General features: G+C 50.8%; 1 protein-coding gene across 8 annotated transcripts in view; it reads right to left on the bottom strand.

The window, feature by feature from the left end:
- Nucleotides 1-1,892: 1,892 nt before the first annotated feature.
- The window catches only part of HOXC4 (homeobox C4), a 50,627-nt gene continuing 33,322 nt past the window's right edge, over nt 1,893-19,197 (bottom strand). For 4 of the 8 annotated variants that reach the window (XM_045061883.1, XM_045061881.1, XM_045061882.1 and 1 more), the window contains exons 2-3: nt 3,548-4,753; nt 1,893-3,052 (exon numbers count right to left, since the gene is read on the bottom strand). In XM_045061883.1, coding sequence (XP_044917818.1) covers nt 2,697-3,052; nt 3,548-3,986 — 795 coding nt within the window. In that variant the 5' untranslated portion in view covers nt 3,987-4,753 and the 3' untranslated portion in view covers nt 1,893-2,696. Of the gene's footprint in view, nt 3,053-3,547; nt 4,754-4,919; nt 5,350-19,197 lie in introns of those variants that run through there. The other 4 variants (XM_045061884.1, XM_045061880.1, XM_045061885.1 and 1 more) reach the window with 4 other exon arrangements.

Below are 19,197 nucleotides of genomic sequence, written 5' to 3'. Positions count from 1 at the left end.
CCCCTTTTCAGACAGAGCGGGACAGAGAACTATGTGTACAGTATGTGTGAGAGGAGAGAGAAGCCCCTAAAGAAGGGGAAATAAAGGAACAGTCCCAATCCTTTCCGGATGTTTTCCTGCGCTAGACAGCGTCCCTTTCGCAAGTTCAGAGAGAAGCTTAAGAAATAAAAGATGGTAATTTTTCTCCTTCTTGCTTTCATCTCTTCCACTTTTGGGAGGAGAGGGGATTAAATTCCTCTAAAACCAAAGAAGCAAAGTTAGAAAAGACTATGGATCTTAAGTTCCTTTTCTTTCTCCCCACCCCCCTTTTCCATTTAAACTTCCTTACAGGGTTGAAAAGACACCCAAGTTTCCCCCCCCCCCCGACCTTCTTTCCCTTTTCCCAAGCACAGTTAGACCCCCTTTTACTGCCCCAAAGTCAATTGCCTCAAGATGATAGGAGCTACAGTCAGATTTGGCTCCTAATTCACTTGATCACATAAAATAACTCCAGATAATTGTTGGCCCTGCTTCCGCACACTGTAGGCAGCATGTTTTGCTGTCTCCAGGGCACCATTGAGGGAGGGGAAAGTAGACCTCCAGGACCAAGTGATTCCCCCCAACACACACACACACACACACACACACACACACACACACACACGCATGCACACACACTCCACTCCAAGTACCAGCCAGCAAGTGGTTCAAGAGGAAATAAATCCAAAGCATACTGAACAACAGATTTTCACAACTGGTCCCATTGTTACCTTCCACTCCAGAATTTAGGGAGAGAGGATAAGGGTATCCCTGGCTCCTCTACAAATCCCAGATCTCTTCTCCCTCATCTCTTCTACTTCTTGGAGACCTCAATTCGGAAATTTGGATAAATTGTCTGAGAAACTCACCAAATACTACCCCCCCCCCCCACTTCTCCCAACAAACAAGCAAAAATTTGAGCAGGCCTTGCTTAGGGCCTGGTCTTCAAGATCAGGATTATTTGGGAGCCTTTGGCTTAAATTAATTATTCAGGTAATCCAGGCCAGTTTTGGTTGTTGTTGTTTGCTTGTTTCCCTCATTTTAGCCCCCGGGGAAACAACTGGAAAAAAAAATTTTTTTTTAACAGCTGGAGAGCCTTGTTTCAGCTAACTTCAATCCCTGCCAGGACCTGGGAGGTTATAGGAAAAGGGGTGGTCCCTGCCTCTCCCTGTGTCTTTTCTCAACACCTCGCAGGTCCATGATAAAAGTTATGGAAAAAAATAAAAGTTCTTCATTATCTCCAGGCATCAGGCTTTGAGGCCTACCCATGCAAGGGGGCCTCCCAGGCCTCTGGCCTCCACTTCACCCTTCTTTCCAAGTCTAAACAAACAGAGAAGCCACCCTGACAGGTCACTTCACTGCTACAGAATCACCAGCTCAAAATCTTCCTTCTTTTAAGGAGCACACGCTGTTGAGGGGGCATCTTCCTTAATCCCTCATCCCTAAAGGGTCCAAAACGATGAAAACTCTTCTCTGTCCCACTCCCTAAACTTGCCTTCTTGTCTGCAAATCAGGCAGGCCTACTCAGCAGAGAGAAAAGAGAAGAGGGGAGAGGGAAATCAACAAAAAGAAGACGGGTACCTAACTACAGAGAAGTGAGACCCTCCCAGCTCCACTCTAAGTACCCCCAGAAGAGTCTGGCCTCTGCAGACTCAGGGAAGGGACAGGAGAGATCAGCACTAATCCTCCATATGCCCTCTCCTGAGGATCCCCTGCCCCAACCCCCTTGCTGGTTCTTCTAAGGACATTGGAAACGGAGTGGAGAGTTAAGATTTGTGTGTTTGCTTAGAGTAAACTTAGGCAACTATCGAGAAGGGGGGATGTTATCAGGCCAGAAGGAGGAGGGGATAAAAAGAAACCATCAGACATTGACGTAAAACTAATTCACATCCACTGGTTTATTATTGATCACGGGGCATTTCACATCGACACTAAAATTCTTTATTGCAAGTTTTACAATAATCAAGTAAATTCAGTCCAAAAACACAATAACCACGATGGTGGGGAGGGGGGGTTCTACCTATAGACTGCCTCTCTGAACTGAAAGTTCATTTTTATTTTCTTTTGGCTCCTCAAACTGAACAGCTCTGAGAGGCTCTTCAGATGCATTTAGCTTTGTCTGCTGTCTTCCCCCTTCTCCTCCCAGCCCCCCCCAACAATAATACAAAAGAACTTCATAGCTTTGTTCTCCTTAAAATGACTTCCCCCTCACTAACCTCCCCTGGTGCATTTTCAATGCAAAAGGCCTAAGGAAAGAGGGGGGGAGGAGGAGGAGGAGAAGGAGGAGAATTGGCTTAAAAATCTCTTTCCTTTTTTTCTGTTCCTCATTTCCCCTGAAATTCACCCAAACCAGACCATCGCACCTTGCAATATATAATTTTTGCAGCTTTCTTCCTTAAAAAATAAATAACCCCCCAAAAATGGCCTTAAAAAAAAAAACCCCAGCAGGTACCATGCTAAGACAACATCACATGCTTAAAAGGGTCCTTAACAGTGGAAGGGAGAGAAGGGCAGAGGGCTTATCTGTTTTGTCAGTTTGGAATTGACAAGGGATAAGGTGGGAGGAAGAGAGAAAAGAACCAAAAAATATATATATATTAAATTCTATAAATAAGAGTCAATTTGTGTGTGAGGGGGAGGATGGGGGCATGGGGTGGGGGCAGGGTGTGAGTTATGTTTTATAACCTGGTAATGTCCTCTGCCCGTTGCTGCTCCGGCGGCGTGGCGCTCTGGGAGTGGTCTTCAGAAGTGCCCGGGGTGGCTGCCGAGAGGGTGCTGGGCGCAGCGCCGGCCGGGGGCGCTGACCTGACTTTGGTGTTGGGGAGTCGGTGGTCCTTCTTCCATTTCATGCGACGGTTTTGGAACCAGATTTTGATCTGCCTCTCAGAGAGGCACAGCGAGTGGGCGATCTCGATCCTTCTCCTTCGGGTCAGGTAGCGATTGTAATGAAACTCTTTCTCTAATTCCAGGACTTGCTGCCGGGTGTAGGCTGTCCTCGAGCGCTTGGGTTCCCCTCCGTTATAATTGGGGTTCACTGGGGGGGGGAGGAGGAGGGGAAAAGCAAATAGTGGGGTTCAGAGGCAGCAGGCTCCCGCCCCCCACCCTCACCCCATCCTCAGCTCTGTGGAACAGGAGGAGGGGGTGGTGGAAATAAAGTCATCAAGCTAAATGGGTTATAAAGAAGTTGAAGGAAGCTGGAGACTTTGTAGTGTAATAAGAGGGGAATCCTCATTGTAACGACACTGAATTATTTATGCGCCCTTAGAAAGCGAGCATAGTTTTCACACATACATAACAGATCGTAGCACATGGCTCGGACTGCCCAGAGTAGCTAAGCCATAAAATTTATGGGGGATGTAATTACCCATTCTCGCTCGTAAATCCAGTTCAATTGTGCTAACCCAGAGTCGCTCCTGGAGAGAGAGGGGGAAGGAGAGAAAGGAGGACGGGGGCCGGAGGGGGCCGGGGAGGGTGGGGAGCGCTGGGGAAGAGGGGAGGGAGGGGGAGAGCAAAAAGCAAAGTTGCCTACCCGTGCTAACGTGGATTTTTTTCATCCATGGGTAGACTATGGGTTGCTTGCTGGCGGCGCTGGAGGGATGGTCAGGGGCTGGCTGGCTGCAGGCTGGCGGGGCTGGGGACGGGGAGGCGGAGGCGCCTGAGAGAGGCGCCGGCTCGCAGAGCGGCTGTGATTTCTCGGGGTGGTGGTGGCCCGCCTGGGCCGGCCCGTGGCCTCGCGAATTGCCCGGCCCCTGGAGACTGGTGCAGCTATACTGGCGCTCGGGGTAGCTAGGGCGCGGAGGCGGTGGTGGGTACAGCTCCTGGTGGTGATGCTGGAATCCCGATTCCCTGGTCCGGCCGTAATATTCCGGACTGTGTTCAGGGATGTAGCTATTTTGCGAATATTCTTCGCATGGAGGAAATTTCGGATCGATGTAGTTAGAGTCCATCAAATACGAGCTCATGATCATTAATTTCTGGAGTGGAAAATAATTTTTCTCGCTTTGTCGTTTTTCTGCTCCATAAAGCCCTCCTACTAGCTAGCGACCCTGTAAAGTTACTTTCACCATGTGACTCCGCCGGCCAATCACACGGAGCAACCCAGTCCCCGGATAAGGAACCGAATCGCTTTATTCAAAATGTATCCAATTTTTTTTGTGTGTGGTGGTGGTGGTGGTGGTGCTGGGGGTGGTGGTGGTGGTGATGTGGGGTTAGCTGGCGGGGGCTGAGGTGCCCCCAGTGCGCACGCCGCCGACTGACAGCCCTCCCCTGCAAAAGGAGATGGGAAGCCCCCAGCTCCCTTCCAAAGCCTGGGCACTGGGGGGCTGTCGGGAGGCTGTGATTCAGCCCCCTCCCATGGTCTCCCCTTGGGCCTCCGGTGGGCCCCCTGGGCCTCGGCTCCTGAGCTTTTCCAGAGGTCTCCATTCATGGCGATCCTGTCTCAGTCTGTGTAGGTCACCGGGCAGCGCCCCTCTTTTGCAGGAAGAGGAAGTTGAATGAGGAGGACTGGAGTGGAGGTTGGATGGGGAGGGGCCCAGGCTAAGCCCAGGAGGCTGGAGAGCCTGGGGTGCCCCCCATCCAAGGATACCAGAGTCCAGCCCCCTTCCCCGTACACACTCACCCAACCCTCTGGCCATGGGGCCGGCGAGGCAGGGTCCCAGCTGGACCGGGCAGGTAGAGGCAGCGGGATGCAAATGATTCTGACGTCATTTCTGGAAGTCTGGGGGTTGAGCCCCCGCTGAAGAGAGACAGGAAGTGGTTGGCAAAAGCAGAGTTCAGAAGCCTTGCCCTCCTCCCCTAGAACCCACTGACCCTCCCTGCCCCAGCCCCAGAGCAGATGATCTCTTCCACCGCTGGCTGCTGTTTCCACTCTCCTTCCGTCTGGCCTGCTGCTTTCTTACAACTACCTCCAGGACTGGTTCCTAAGGACCAAGGGCGAGGAGAAGTGGGATCTGCCAGGAACCAGTGCCCTGTGATGGTGCCCAGCCACGGCCCTGAGCGCTCTTCTTTCTTCATCCCCACAGTGAGCCGACCTAACTGAGAGGGAGGCCTGTGTGGGTAGAGCCTGCTTCCGGCCAGGGATTGTATCCATGTAACACATGTGTTTACATGTAAACACACACTCCCAAGGGCCAGCTCCAGGCTGCCTTCCAAAAGCTGAGGGGTGAGCTCACCGAGCTGGGGAGGCTAGGCAGGCCTCGGGGGTCTCCAGCCCATTCCTCCACCCTCCCCTGTCTCTGCCACCCACCCACAGGAACACCCTGATGGCGGGGTGGCAGGGCCCTGGAGGAGGGAGGGGGCAAGGAAGGGCTGCTTTTTCCGACGCCCCCCCCCCCCGCAGCCAGGGGTGGCCACGCCGTGCCACCAATTCCAATTAGCTGATCCCATAACTCAGAGTTGGGGGGTGGCAGAAGGGAGAGCCCAGGGAGGGAGCTGGGTCCCCTTGTTGTACTTGATAACAATTATAGTTTAAAATCATAGCTTGCCGGGGCTCGGCTATATTTTACTTGATAACAATAAAAGTGACACATAAAGTTAACTGTTTATGTTTTATTTATTAGACTAAATCTGCCAGCGGTGGTAGGAGCGCTTGCCTCGTCGCTCCAGCTTTTATAGGGCTGTAAAACGTCATAAATCAGTCTCGCGGAATCGCCCGCACTCTTTGTGTCGGCGGCGGCGCAGGGCTGGCGGCCGCTGGCTGCCTGCTCCCTCCTTTCCACGAAAAGTCGTAATGTGATTTTTTTCCCTCTGATTTTATTATTATGATCGCCGCCGTGATTAGTCAATCTACCTTTAATTCGCCGCCCTACGCTGCCTCCTCCCAGCCCAGCCTGGTTGACACTTGAATAAGTACCTTTTAAAACGGCATAACAACTATTTGAGGGTTTAATTAGAACATCTGCAATTAAGGGAATGAGGAGGGGAAAGGGAAAAAAAAATAAAGCTCTCTCATGAGAGGGAAGACCGAAGGCAGGAGATTCCCCACCTATCTTTTACCACCTTAGGGATGCGGGAGGGGGGGGGTTCCCATCTCCAAATTAGGGCTCACCCTGAGGGCAGAAATGAGAACCGCCTGGGCCCGCTGACCACCTTACATCCTCCGATGTCATGCCGAGGCCCCCCTCACCCCAGGCTCACCAGGAGTGAGGAGTGCTTGGGGGCTCCTGGATACCCTCTCCCCAAGAGGACAGTGCCCTGCCCCCCTCCCACCAGGTGGCTGAGGAAACAGGAATTCCCTGAAGGTCCACCATCTCTTAGAGGAGATTCCCAGATTTCCCAAGTGGGTTGAGAACCTCTGCCCATTCCTGTCTGGGACCGTGTGCATGTGAGGACTGGCCAGTTTGGCTGGAAGAGGAACGTGAAACTGTGAGGAGGAGAAGGCTGCTACTTGGGTGATAGTGGTTGGAGTCTGGGAGGGTTTGATTTGTCGTCTTTATTGGGGGTAGGGGCGGGTTAATCATAAGTTGCTGGAAGAGGGCAGAGGGAAACCAACGCTGGATGCTGCCTACATAAAGAGTCTGAACCGCAGCCCCAGACTGCCCCACAGGGAGAGCCAAAGCTCCAGAGAGCTCAGGTAGGGTGGGGGGAGGGTTGCTGAAGAAGAAGAAAGCCTTCCAGCCCCACCCCCAACCTCCCTTTCAGGCCAGCACCTGGATCAGGTTGCCCCACCCAGTCCTGGCCCGGAATATTCTCTTCCCCACCTTGGAAAGGTGAGGTCTGGGCCTGGCTCTTCTGCTCCCAGCCCTCCCACTCTCCTTCTACCAGCCCTGCCCCCACCACAACCCTCTTTTCTTCCATCTCTTCACCTTCTCGGGATTCTTAGGGAGTTCTTCCCAAGGCATTGCCGGTCCCACACCCCCACTCCCCAAGATTCTGAGCTCCTGCAGGTGGTTCAAGGGAGCAGGAGCAGAAAACCCACCTTGGGCCAATATGTAGACATAGATACAGAGTTCAGTTGCCTCCAGCTGAATGTCAAGTCTGTCTTTGGTTATTACGGCTAACATATATGCATACATACTATTAGTACTTGTTAATACATCAGATGCCTCCTTATGCAGCCATAAATATGTGGGGTTCTCGTTCCACGTTGGCACAGCCAATTCAACACGCACCTCCAGAAAGTGAAATCTGGGAGACTCCCCCAAATTTGTCCACATTCATCTACATCATTCGCCATAAAACTCCTTCTGGGTGCCTATAGCTTAATAGCAAGAAAGTCACCTATCACAAGGGAAAATAGCAAGCCAGCCAGACTCCACCATACACATACATGCAAACATTTTCACCTGGATATTATTATAATCACAGAAATGAAATCCTTCTGGAGAGGCAGTGCACTTAGCATTGGCTTTATGGAGGGGGGAGTACTAAAGCCGCTCCTGCCTGTGTTGAGCCCTCTTATCTGGTCCTGTCTCCTTTTGTGCTTTGCCCTCCTGCTCCTGCCTTGCCAGCCCGGGGGTCTCCACCCCCCCACCCCCACCCCTGCTCTGCCCTCTACCTCTCTCTCCCTGACCCAATTTTATTTTTAAATTTTTTCTGACCACCTTTTGCCAGCTTCCAAACACTCTCTGAATGCCACCCTCCCCATCTCCTTTCTGAATCTCGATCTGGTTTCTCTTTCGGAAACCTGTTTCAGTACAAAGCGCTTCCCTTCTGACACCACTGAAGAAAAATATGTGTCCATTGTGTGCGAGGCCTTATTGTGCCCGGATTACCATACTGACCGTTGGATAACCCATATTCCTCCCCTCCCCAGTAACAAGCAGCCGGCTGAAGGACCTCGGCGGCTCCACACGTTCTGTGCTGCATTAAAATCTCACCTCTCAGACTCCCTAGATTTTCCTAGGGAGAAAATAAATGGGAGAGCCAACTCGGGATTTGGAGGGCAAAGAGAAGGAAAATGAGGGTCATTCCTTCTCCCACTCTCAGAAGTGCAGGATTGTGTGTGTGTGTGTGTGTGTGTGGTTTTGTTGTTGTTTTAGAGATTAAAAAATCACATCTCTTTCCTCTTCCTCAAATAAATTGACTTTTAGATGGTATGCAATCAAGTAATTCATTTCATTTTTATTTTTTCTCCAAGCAACTTGAAAACCCCAAACCAAAGCAAGACTCCTATCTTATTTCTTGTCGTGTGTGTACGTATAGATGGGTGTTTTTGTCCCTTTCTAATGCCAGCAGGCAGAGGTAATGTATGCAAAAGAATATGCAAATGCTTAATTGATTTTTTCTTAAATCTCTTGTCAGTAAAAGTAATGAATTGGTCTAAAATGATTTTAATAACCCGGACATGTCACCAGAAAATACTAAACCTTTTTTTTTCTCCTGGAATCGCTTATAGTGAAAAAAAAAAAAAAAAAAGCAATCATGGAATGTTAATTTGCCCCCCTTTAAAATATTAAAGATGAATTTCTCTTGTTTGTTCGGAGACCATAGGCAAGGTCCTCTCGTGGATTTCCCCCTCCTTGCCTTGCCTTCCTTGGAATTCAATTTTCCTCAAATCTCGTTTAAAGTGGCTTTTTAAAAAGTGGCCGCATTTTAATATTGGTTAGACAGAGTGACCTGCATTTCACCTCGGGTGTTTGACTTGTTCCAATAGGTCACTGCCATGGGGTTATTGATGGGGAAACTCCATTGAAATTTGTCTCTTCGCAAATGGCCTTTAGATCTTCCAGCGAGTTCAATAACTAGTTATAATGTGGAAGAGGAAAAATGAAGGCCCTGGGCTAACGAATTTGATGTTTCATTTTTATGCTGGAGAAATTGTTAGTTAGAGGTTGGGTTCCCCACCCCCTTCCTTGCTCATCCTGGCCTCACTGACCCCCCTGCCCCACTCTCATCCAAGGCTGCTGGATTATATCCCCTTTAAAACTTGAGCTGGGGTGTCCCTTTCTCCCTTGGATGCAAGCTTTAATTCTTATTATTATTAACATTGTTGTTGCTGTTGAAAATTCTGACTTAAGGCTTCAGGAAGCTTGCGCTGCTGGAGATTTGTAACCTAAACTTCCCTGTTAGAGGGGGAAAGGACTTTTACTTTCAAAGGAGCTGAAAGGCAGTTTTGAAAGTTCTAGGAATTAGGTTGGCTTTAGGGTAGCTTATGGAGGGCTCCCTGGCCTGGTGCTTCCAGAATTAAAGAAATGATAGGAGGCTGGGAACCCAGAATTAAGGAATCGATAGGGGCTTGATGAGGGCATCTCAAAATGCCCCAATCTGTTCTTGGCTTCTGAGAGGCCAGAGACCCATGGGACCAGGCACCCAGGACCAAGGAAGGCAGAGCTTGGGAAAGGCTAAGGATAGAGGGAGAATTCCATGGAGCAGGCAAGAGAATCCTGGATCTCTCTCCTCCAGGGTCAGAGACAGAATTCCTGGGGATGTGGAATGGTAACTGCTTGCTTCATGAACAGGGCACCCCAGGAAAGCCCACCTCCCGAAGAAGACAGTGCATTTTCCATGAACTGCAAAGGGGAGAGGAAAAATAATGGGGGTGGGGAAGGTGATGGCGATTTTATAAGGTTCCTTTTTTTCCTGGGGCCCTCAAGGAGTCAGAGAGGAAAGGGCAGGGAGAGAGAGGAAAGGTCTTTATTTTATTCTCCTCAACCACAACCAAGTTGGGGACCCCTTGACTTCTCCAGAAAAGCTTCTGTGAGGAAGGACTGTGGAGAGTTTGGTCTCTCTGGACTGACCCAGCCATTCAAGATCATTACCATTATTAACCTCTATAATAACAAGAGCATCATTCCCTCACAAAACAGAGCTCCCAGTGTGCCTAATTTTCTTCTTCCAGGAATCTTCCCTTCTCCTTCCCTGCCCAAAGGGGCCCAGTTTGCTCAGCCCCAAGTTTCTCCTTTAATAAGTCTACCTGCCTCCTACTCCCCTTCCCAGCCTTGGCCCACAGATGGGAGACCCTTGATTCCTGGGTTGGGGGAGTTAAGGCCCAGGACAACATGTAAGGGCCGAAACTAGGGTGCCACCTCCCTCTATCCCCTCAAACCCAGAGGCAGCATCTTGGTGCCACCTGGGCTCCCGGACACACTTCCCTAGACACATCCCTGGCACCACTGGAATATAGGGAGCAGCCTTTAATGCTGCACCACAGCTCCATAAAAATGGGGGAGCTCGATAAGGGGCCATCGGCGGCTTCAGGACTTCCCAGCCAAGCGGGAATCCATTGCGATCTGATCTAAACTTGCCCGCAGCCCCCTCCGCGCTCTGGCCGCGGCGGGCGAGCCCCATCCCCAGGCCGCTCGCCTGCCTCGGCCCGCACCTTGGCCGCCTCCTCCGAACCCAGGACCCCCAGCCTCGGGCCTCGCCCTTTCCCCGGTTTAATTACGTGATTGATTTTCGCTTTGGTCGCGTCGGGACGCCTCTGCCTCCGACTGTTTAAATCTTTCGGCTCCCTTTTTGTGTTTCCGAGTCCTCCTGACGGGCTGTAATTTAGAGACTGCCCCTCGGGTGGCCTGGGTCCGGTGGGTCCGGGCTGCTGCCTCGCCCTACACGCCAACGAAATGGTCCTCCCACGGTGCTCGGCGCGGCCCTGGCTGCAGCAGCCCCACGCCGCCGGGCTCTGATACTCGGGTCCTGCCCATTCGCCTTCCTGAATTATTTTGTGCTCCATTATCCTCTGATAGAAAAATGTTCCATGTCTGAGTTATCACTCCATGCCTGGGCCCGGAGCTGGGCTGCTCCGCGTTTTTGTGTTTTCTCTTCCCCCGAATGTGGTGTGCATTAGAAGGTCTGGATGGAGACCCGAGGCGGCACCACGCCCGGCTCCAGGCTCCGCGGGGAGCTCGAGCCGCTTCCCCCAAAGAGCAGCCCCGCGCGGGAGCTCGAGAAGCGCCGGGACAAGAAAATTCGGCCACAACTTTGCACCACCGAGCGCGAGCGGGCCCGTGGGGCTGGCGGCCCCCAGCCTGCCGTCGGTCGTTGAATCTGCTCTGGCTTCCCGGCCCCAGACAGAGGCCCGTCGCCCTGGCAGCCCCAGCGGGCCCGGCCGCGGGCACCTGCGTCCAGGAACACGCCGGGCGACAGCCCCTTCCCCGGAGGGACTGAAGGTGAGGCGAAGGAAGGGAAAGAGGGGAGGAATTTTCATTTATGAGAAGTGTAGGTTTGGGGTGGGGAGAGGAAGGGGAAGCCATGAAATAAAGAAAAGGAGCCCCTTCGCCCACCGTGGCTGACCTCTTTCCCTGTCTCCGGAAGAAAAACAAAACAAAACAAAACACAACTCCCTTTCCTCCCCAAACCACTGCTTTTCCGCTTACTCTCTCATCTATTTACAACTAATAAACACTTCTCTGAGTATTCTCCCACGTCCTGTTCATTCTTTGATCCCTTCCAACGAGGCAAGCAATGAGTTTACTATTAGCAGTATTTTATGACTACACACACACACACACACACACACACACACACACATACACATATTTTTTCCTTCAGGGAGAGGAGGGACTCATGAATGTGTTGCCCACTGGGGAAGAAGTTCAGGGAAACTTGAGTTGGTCACAACCTTCTCCCTGTCCTCCGACCTACAACACCCCCAACCCCTGCTCCCCCCAACCTCCCCCCCAACCCCGACCCCGCAGCAATGTTGCCGGGTAAATAAGAGTCCGCCTGCCTGGCTATTAGGATTCTGGAGACGTTGGCATCTGTAGCAATCATTAGTCAAAGCCGCGGAAGCCAAAGGAGCCGAGGAGTTGGACAGAAAAAATCTTGGAAATGATATACAGGAGCCGCGGAGGCATCAATCCCGGGCCGATAAGAGAGTGGCTGCCGGGAGCGAGGCGGCCGCTTAATTGGGCCCTGGGCACCAAGAACAATTGGGGAGGGGGGCACCTAGGGGTCGGGCAGTGACCCTGGCACCATTTGGGCACTCTACAAAAATAGTCGGGGACTTGAACGCCCTTTTCCCAAATTTCAAAGGCCCATTTGGGGTTGGGGAAGACTTTCATGCCTGTGTCAGCCTCTCCACCCTGAGAGCCAAGACAGCCCAGCTGAGGGCTCTCCCCTTCTCTCGCATTCTCCTTAGGCTGTCTTGAGAGGTACTGCAGGATGGGGAACCTGGCTGTCACAGAGACAGCCTGGAGAGAGAGGCTATGGTCCCTAGAGTGGGTTTTCAAGAGGCAGATGACTCAGTTGGACTAGTTTTGGAGATAGCCTTAGAGATAGCAACAGAATCACTCACTTTAACAAGCAAAACATCCAAAAGGTATTTGTTCTCCATCCCCACTCGCCTGATGTCTCTATTGATCACAGAGATAGAGAGATGCAGGAAGTTTTAATCCTTCCAGAGGGAGATCTATGCCCCTACATACAGATGTATGCATTATGGAACCCCTTTAAACATATGTTCAAATGTTTAAGTTTGCAGCAAAACTGCAAAGGCCGTAAAGATCTCCAAATGTAGCCTCAATATGTAGCTATTTTACGGGTTGAGAGGCCCTTGCATAAATTTAGATAAAATTTTCAAAATAGAGATTGAGCAACACACACATAGTTCTTTCCCATCGAGAGAAAAAAAAACCCCAAAGATTCATCTAGATGTTTAGAGAGACTGTACCAATACATCCCAGCGTATACATCCAAACACTACAGAAAGATTGGTAATGCGCACGCAGGAATTCGACGGAGGACTGGTATGTTCACTGTGGATCTATAAATCTAAAGATCTATATACCTGCATTTAAATGTGGAGCAGAAAGTGATATAAAACATACATCCTGTTATATAGACATAGATCGATCTATAAATACATTTTCACGTGTATAGCTATTGGACTGCTCAGCTCTCTATAACAATATGTGTATTTGCATTGAGTCCTAGGAATGAGGGAGATTCTCTAGTGATTGTGCGTTTGGGATGTCCTAGCCCAGACTTCTCTGGGAAACAAATGAGGGTAAACTAGGACCTGTGCAAGTGCTAAGAAGCCCAGGAACTCATAATCTATGGCCTCATTTCCAGCATATGGGGGCATTTCTCTGGCAATGGATAGGAGCCCTGATCCCTGGGCCTGAAAGCGTCCTGACTTGATATAGCCCTTGCTAAGACGGAGGTAGAGAGCTCTTTTCTTCCTTTCCCTTCTGCTCCCTAGCCCAGGGCTGGGGAAGGTGGGGGGGACCCTTGGGAAGTTGGGGTGTCTTTAGAAGGGGAAGGCTCATTAACATTACAAAATGGAGCTATTCAGGTAAAATATGATTTTGTTTGGAGACAGTTCAGTTACAGTGAGCTGTCAGAAGGCTGTGGGCTTTCACACACACACCTACACCCATCTTAATTACATAAAACCCAGTCACAGAGGGTTTTCTCCATTCATTCGGTGCTAGGTGCTGGATGGGTTCTTCTATATGCTCACTCCCAATGCCTCTTTTCAAGAGCTCTTTCTACCTCTGAAGTCCCGTCTTGTCAAGAAGGGGTTTGGGCTCAGGAAAGGGGTCACAGGGAGATAGCAGATCCAGAAGTCATGGTAGAGCCCCCAGGAGTCATAGTATCAACCACCAGGCTCAAAAGCTGATTGCATTCTATGTTAGTTCCTTTTTAATTGAGGGGTTGGGGACACCAAGGTCTGTGTGGGCAAAAGAAAAATGAGCGATTGCATGGCTTGTAAATCTGGAACTTTGAGGGGGGAAAATTCACCAACAAGCGCTTTTCTTATTGGAGGCATAAGATTTGGAAAGCCCTGGACTTCCTTTTATTTTTTCTTCTTTGGTTTACTGGGGAAAGGGAGGCAAGAGGGCCCCAGGTGGGCTTCGGGAAGTGCAATCCAATCTAGCTGGCCAGCTTGGGGCAGAGTGATTTACAAAGCAAAACCTCAGATGCTACTTCCTGAGAAGTCACCAGATCAAAACAGCCTCCTCTAGGCTTTTATGACCCCATCTCTACTCCCAACAGGAAAAGCACCCTCAATAAAACCTCAGCCCACGCCCCCATCCTCCACCCAGAGAAGGGGGAGAGACCCAATCTAAAATGAGGGACCTGACCCTTACTCCCTTCATTCACACCACACACACACACACACACACACACACACACACACACACACTGGGTTTTCCAGAAAGTTGACTTTTTAAAGAAGTATTTACTAGACAAAATTGTCCCCCACTGACCAAAGAAGCAGCCCTGAGAAATTTGGAGTTTTGGAGTTTGAGCCTAGGATAGCAAGTACAAGGAGAATCTGATCAGAGACGGGTCTGGTCTCAAAAGTCCCAGTTCAATGCCTTTCAACACCCCACAACCCAACAGGCTAACAGGACACTAAAGGTCACCAAGAGCCTGGCTGCCCCCATCTGTGGGGGCTGCTCCAGCGTTTTGGTGTTCCAGGGAGGCAGGAGAGAGGAAACTTAACAGTTGCCCAGGGCTTGAGGGGCAGGGCTGAGCTGGGGAGGACAAATGGTCTTCAGGCTGAACCCATGGGAAAAATGGGGCAGGACAATGAGTGCGAGGCTGGCTCAAGTCAGTTGGTTTACTGGGCTTCTCTGGGCATGTGCATATGCTACTGTGTGTTCTGGTGTGGTGTTTGGGGCCGAGGGCTGGGGATTTTTCAAGGGTGGAACCCAACCTGCTCTGCCTCTCAGAGAACTGAGACACCTGCGGTACTGAAGGAACACCAGGTAACTGAACCCACACATCCCACCCAGCCCGTGTGGGGCTGCAGATCATGGTAGAACTTTCTCTGTATGAGTGTCAGGTGTAGAGAAGTAGCTGCCTTCCTGCATAAACCTATCCAACCTCTCATTGTAGATCTTAAGGCCTGGTCATCAGAGGCTGAATAAGGTCCTGGATTACCTAGCCCAACTTTCCCAAGTCCCAAATTGCATCACACACACCCCCAATCTCTCTCTCTCTCTCTCTCTCTCTCTCTCTCTCTCTCTCACACACACACACACACACACACACACACACACACACACTCAGAAAATCTCCTGGGTATCTCTGTTCTCCTTTTGCCCCACAGTGAGCCTTAGCAATGGCAGAGGCAGGTGAATCCCAGGGTTCTGTAGGATTCAAGGACAAAGAGATCTCTTTCACCCCAGTTCCTCAGTCCAGCCTCCTTGGGCTTCTGGGGTCCCTTCAAAGCAGCCAAGGGAGATATACTATTAATAGTATACTACTATTAGTAGTATATACTAGTATTAGTATATATACTATATACTATGCTAGTATATATACTAATATAATAGTATTATACTATTAGTATAATAGTATATATACTAATAGTATATCTGGGAGTATACAGATATACTATTCTGGGTGACAAAGACCCAATAAAAGGGAATGTGATTTTCTTGGCCCTCCAGCAATCTAGTTCCTTCCTTAAATGGAATCTCTAACCCAGAAAGCCTTAGCTTGGGGTCTCAAATCCGGATTGTCTCCCTTCTCCATCTGAAAGGGCTCCAGGGTCTCCAGTCCCACCAGCAGGAGGCTCAGGGTAATTCTTGTTTCCCCAGCAAAAGAAAACACAGAATTGAAGCCTAGGACAATGATGTTTCAGCTCAAAAACTCAGCCCAAAGCAATTATACACAGAAAGGGAGAGTCAAAGAGACAGAAAAAGTTCACATGGGTATTAGAAGGGACTGGAGCAATCAAACCTCTCTTCCCAGTGCCTGTGGGGACAGAAGCAAGCCCCCATCTTTCTTTTCCCACCCTTCATGAGATCTCGAAACTCCAGTGTGAGAAATCCACAGTGGAGGTGAAAGTTGGTCTCAAAGACTCCCACACCATCTACCAGGGAAAAATAAATGTGCGTGCTTTAATTCAAACTCATGAAAGAGGTCAGTGGTGCAGTGTGGTTGACGGAGACGTGGGAAGTGGAGGTCCCATGCTTTCTGAGAAGAGCTGCCCTCCCTCTGACTTCTCACTCTAATCCTTCCCCTCTGTCCTGTGGCACTGTCCCCAAATCAGGCCCACGCAGAAGACCAACAAGCAGAGTGGTGCTGACAAAGCCCAGCTCAAACTGGGTTACTACTTGCACTCGTGCACTCCTGATGCCCCTAAAGAGGGGTTAGAGGTGTGAGTGGCACAGGCCATCAGAGCTCCTGCCCCTCAGTCAGCTCAAGGAGGGCAGAAGATCAAGAGAAGAGAGGGAACTCAACCATAAAATTAACCACAAAACAAAGCCCTAGAGCATGGGGGGTACTGGAGGGAGAAATCTCTGGGTCTGGATTCACGAGTGGAGTGGCTTAGGGCCCAGCCCCAGCATTCAGAAAACACAGCCTTTCTGTCCTACGTGCACAGTTTCTGTGCCATTAGACAATCTTGCTCCAAAACAGTTTCTCACCCATTGCTTGTTCTGACTTGATCCATCTAAACACAAACACAGAAATCCACACTTTCAGTGGCTGTGTCCTTTGTGGCGAGGACACAGGATGATCACTTAGTTTATTATTGTTGTTACTATTATTGTATAATAATTGTATAAGATTGATATTATTATTGTATTAAAAGAATGGAAAGGAAAGGGACTTAAATTGATCAACTGTTTAATATAACAGGGGAGGATCCTAATTTTCTGTGCTCACTTCCTTTACCAAATCTCTTTTTCAACTGGCTCAAAAGTTATTCAACAAACTAAAGATACCAAACACAACTTGCAAAAATCTCCACGTCTGCTCCCTTCCCCAACCACCTCAGAGGTCCTTTGATAAACCTAATGGCTCCTGAGCACTTCCAGAATGATAAATCAAAAGAGGTCTCTTCTAATCGCCCCCACCTGCCTCCAGGAGGATCTGAAGAGAATGAAAACTCTACAAGGTAAGTGTTTAGGGAATAATCACTGTCAGAATTTGAATTCAGGGCTGGAGTCCCTATCCACACCTACTGTACACCCTAATCTCGAGTCTACGTCTATAAAGCCCAGTGAATTGGGTAGGACCTCACTGGGGGGGGGGGGGAAATGGGAATGATCCAGAGGACACCTCCAACTTCAGATCCCCGTACAATTGATATTCACCTCGAGGCACCAGAGAACGCAAGCCAAAGACTCCCCAGAACTAGTTCAGGGACAAAGAGAGGGGCTAGAATATTCTCAGTATCGCTTGTCCCATTTGTAGCTGAGAAAGGGTGGACTCAGGGGCTAACGCGGGTGGTGAGGGAGGGAAAGAGGAAGAGGAGTTGAGGGGAAAAGTGAGACAGAGACCCAAGTGCTTTTTGGCTGATTGGTTTGTGGGGCCCATGTGACCCTGCTTAGCGCATTTCTGATTGGTTGTTTGACCTTTTCTAGGGTTAAAGACCTAGGAACAAAATCAAAAGCTTCCCAGGTTGACTGGGGCACCTTGGCACCTGGTTGATCACCCATTCCCTGCTCCAGGAGACCCCAAAATCAGGTGTGGGGGGCGGGGTGGAAAACCAAGAGTCTCGGGCCCAATTTGTATTTGTCTTTCTTCCATTTGTGTATTGTGTATTTGTCCTACAAAACAGCAAAAAACTGGCCCAGGTATTTGAGAGGAAGGACGATCTATTACTACTGGGGCAGGAAGAGAGGGTGATACTTAAATGGAACTGTTGAGCTTAAGACACAGAAAAGGAGATGAAGAAGTCATAGAACCCCCAACAGATGTTGCATAAATCTGTGAAACAGAAACACACACCCCTCTCCACGGACAGGAAGGGAATGGACTGCAATTTGGCCAGGAGTCTGGGAAGGCTGAGTTTGCCTGGGTGTGGGACTCTGGCCCCGGCTAAATTCTTGATTAAAGGCCATTAGACTCGCTCCCTAAAGCCCTATAGAGGCCGGCGGAAGGGCAGAGTCAAGTTAGAGACCGAGGAAAACTCCAGTCTCCCTGAGGTTTGAATGGAAGGTTTCCAGAAACCCTTAACATCACAGACTGGTGGGGAGGGGAGAATGGAGAGGGCCGCTTATGAGAAAGGGAGAACCTGAGAGTTAACTTTTTGAATGGGCTACTGGGGAAATCCTCTGGGATGCTCACGCTTCCCTGGGAAATAAAGGAGTGGGGGGGGGGGGGATGGTGGGAAGGCCCAATCTTGGCGTGGGACAGAGGGCTCCAGAGGGAGGGCATCCGGGAGTTCCCCATGTCCCCTGCCAGCGCTCCTCACACAGGCGAGAGCCCACTAGAGCCAGGGATGGGGATCGGCTCAGACACCGATGTCTTTGGGTCTCTGTTCCCCTTCACCCTCCTGGAGTCTGCCTGGGCTCTCCGTCTCTGCTTCAGTCCCGCTTCTTCCTCAGTTCTTTGGGCGGCAGGGGCACACTGACAGCGTCCTCTCCCCGTCCCCCCACCAACACTTCTCCACAAAAACGGTGTCCAGGCCCCCCTCGAGCCCTAAGGCAGTCCTCCCCACTGGGTAGGCGCTGACCTGGCTCGCCCCCTCCCCTCTCCTCCCCTTTCCCTTGGCCTAGGCCAGTAGCCCTCCATGGGCCCGCCTTCCTCCCTGCTTCGGAATCCCTCGAGATATGGGAGATATGGTCGGCCCCTTCAAGGAGCCTGAGTTTCTATGTCTTCGCCATCCTGGCTTAGCTCCGGGTGACTCATGGGGAGGGGTACGCACTTGCAGGTGTGGAGGACACGTGCCTCCCGTGCCCGACGCCTTCACTGCTCCTTCCTAGAAATCTTTAGGGTGCCCCAGCCTGAGACTGGCCCCAGGAATCATTGCCCATATTGGGCCCTGATGGCTCCATCCCCCAGAGGCCACTCTCTCCTCCGGGCTGAGGATCTTTCCTGGCCAGCCCAGTAAAGACACTGCCTCCACTCTCCCACTCATTTACACTCCACTCACAGCAGAACCTCTAGGCCTCCCGGCCTACTTTTACCTCAGGCAAGGGCTAGGGGAGCCAGCAAAGACCCCAGCAGCTAGAGGGAGGAGGCACGAAACCACACTGGCCCCAGCCAGACTAAGACCCCAGACTACAGACGCTGGGACAGCTGCCCACCCAGGCCTGGTGGTGAGGAAAGAGAAAACGCTTTGGGACTCCCTGGATTCAAACCAGCCACCTTCAAGATGCTTCTGCCATTTCAGGTCGCAGCCTATGGGCTCAGAAGTCCCAACGGCTTCCCTCCCGGCCTCCCTCTCCAGCTGCCTGACCTGCCCTGGCCCAAGGGCCGAACTGGCCCCTCCCTGGCCGAGGGCCCCCCAGGTGCGCTTGCACCTAGAGTTTACACACTCTCACCAGCACCCAACACCCATGTGTGTGCCGCAGTCTTTCTTCCCAGCTGAGGAGGAAGAGGGGGTCAGGAAGA

Source organism: Felis catus, chromosome B4 (assembly GCF_018350175.1).
Source record: "Felis catus isolate Fca126 chromosome B4, F.catus_Fca126_mat1.0, whole genome shotgun sequence".
Taxonomy (NCBI): Eukaryota; Metazoa; Chordata; class Mammalia; order Carnivora; family Felidae; genus Felis; species Felis catus.
This window is presented reverse-complemented; position numbering and strand designations above follow the sequence as displayed.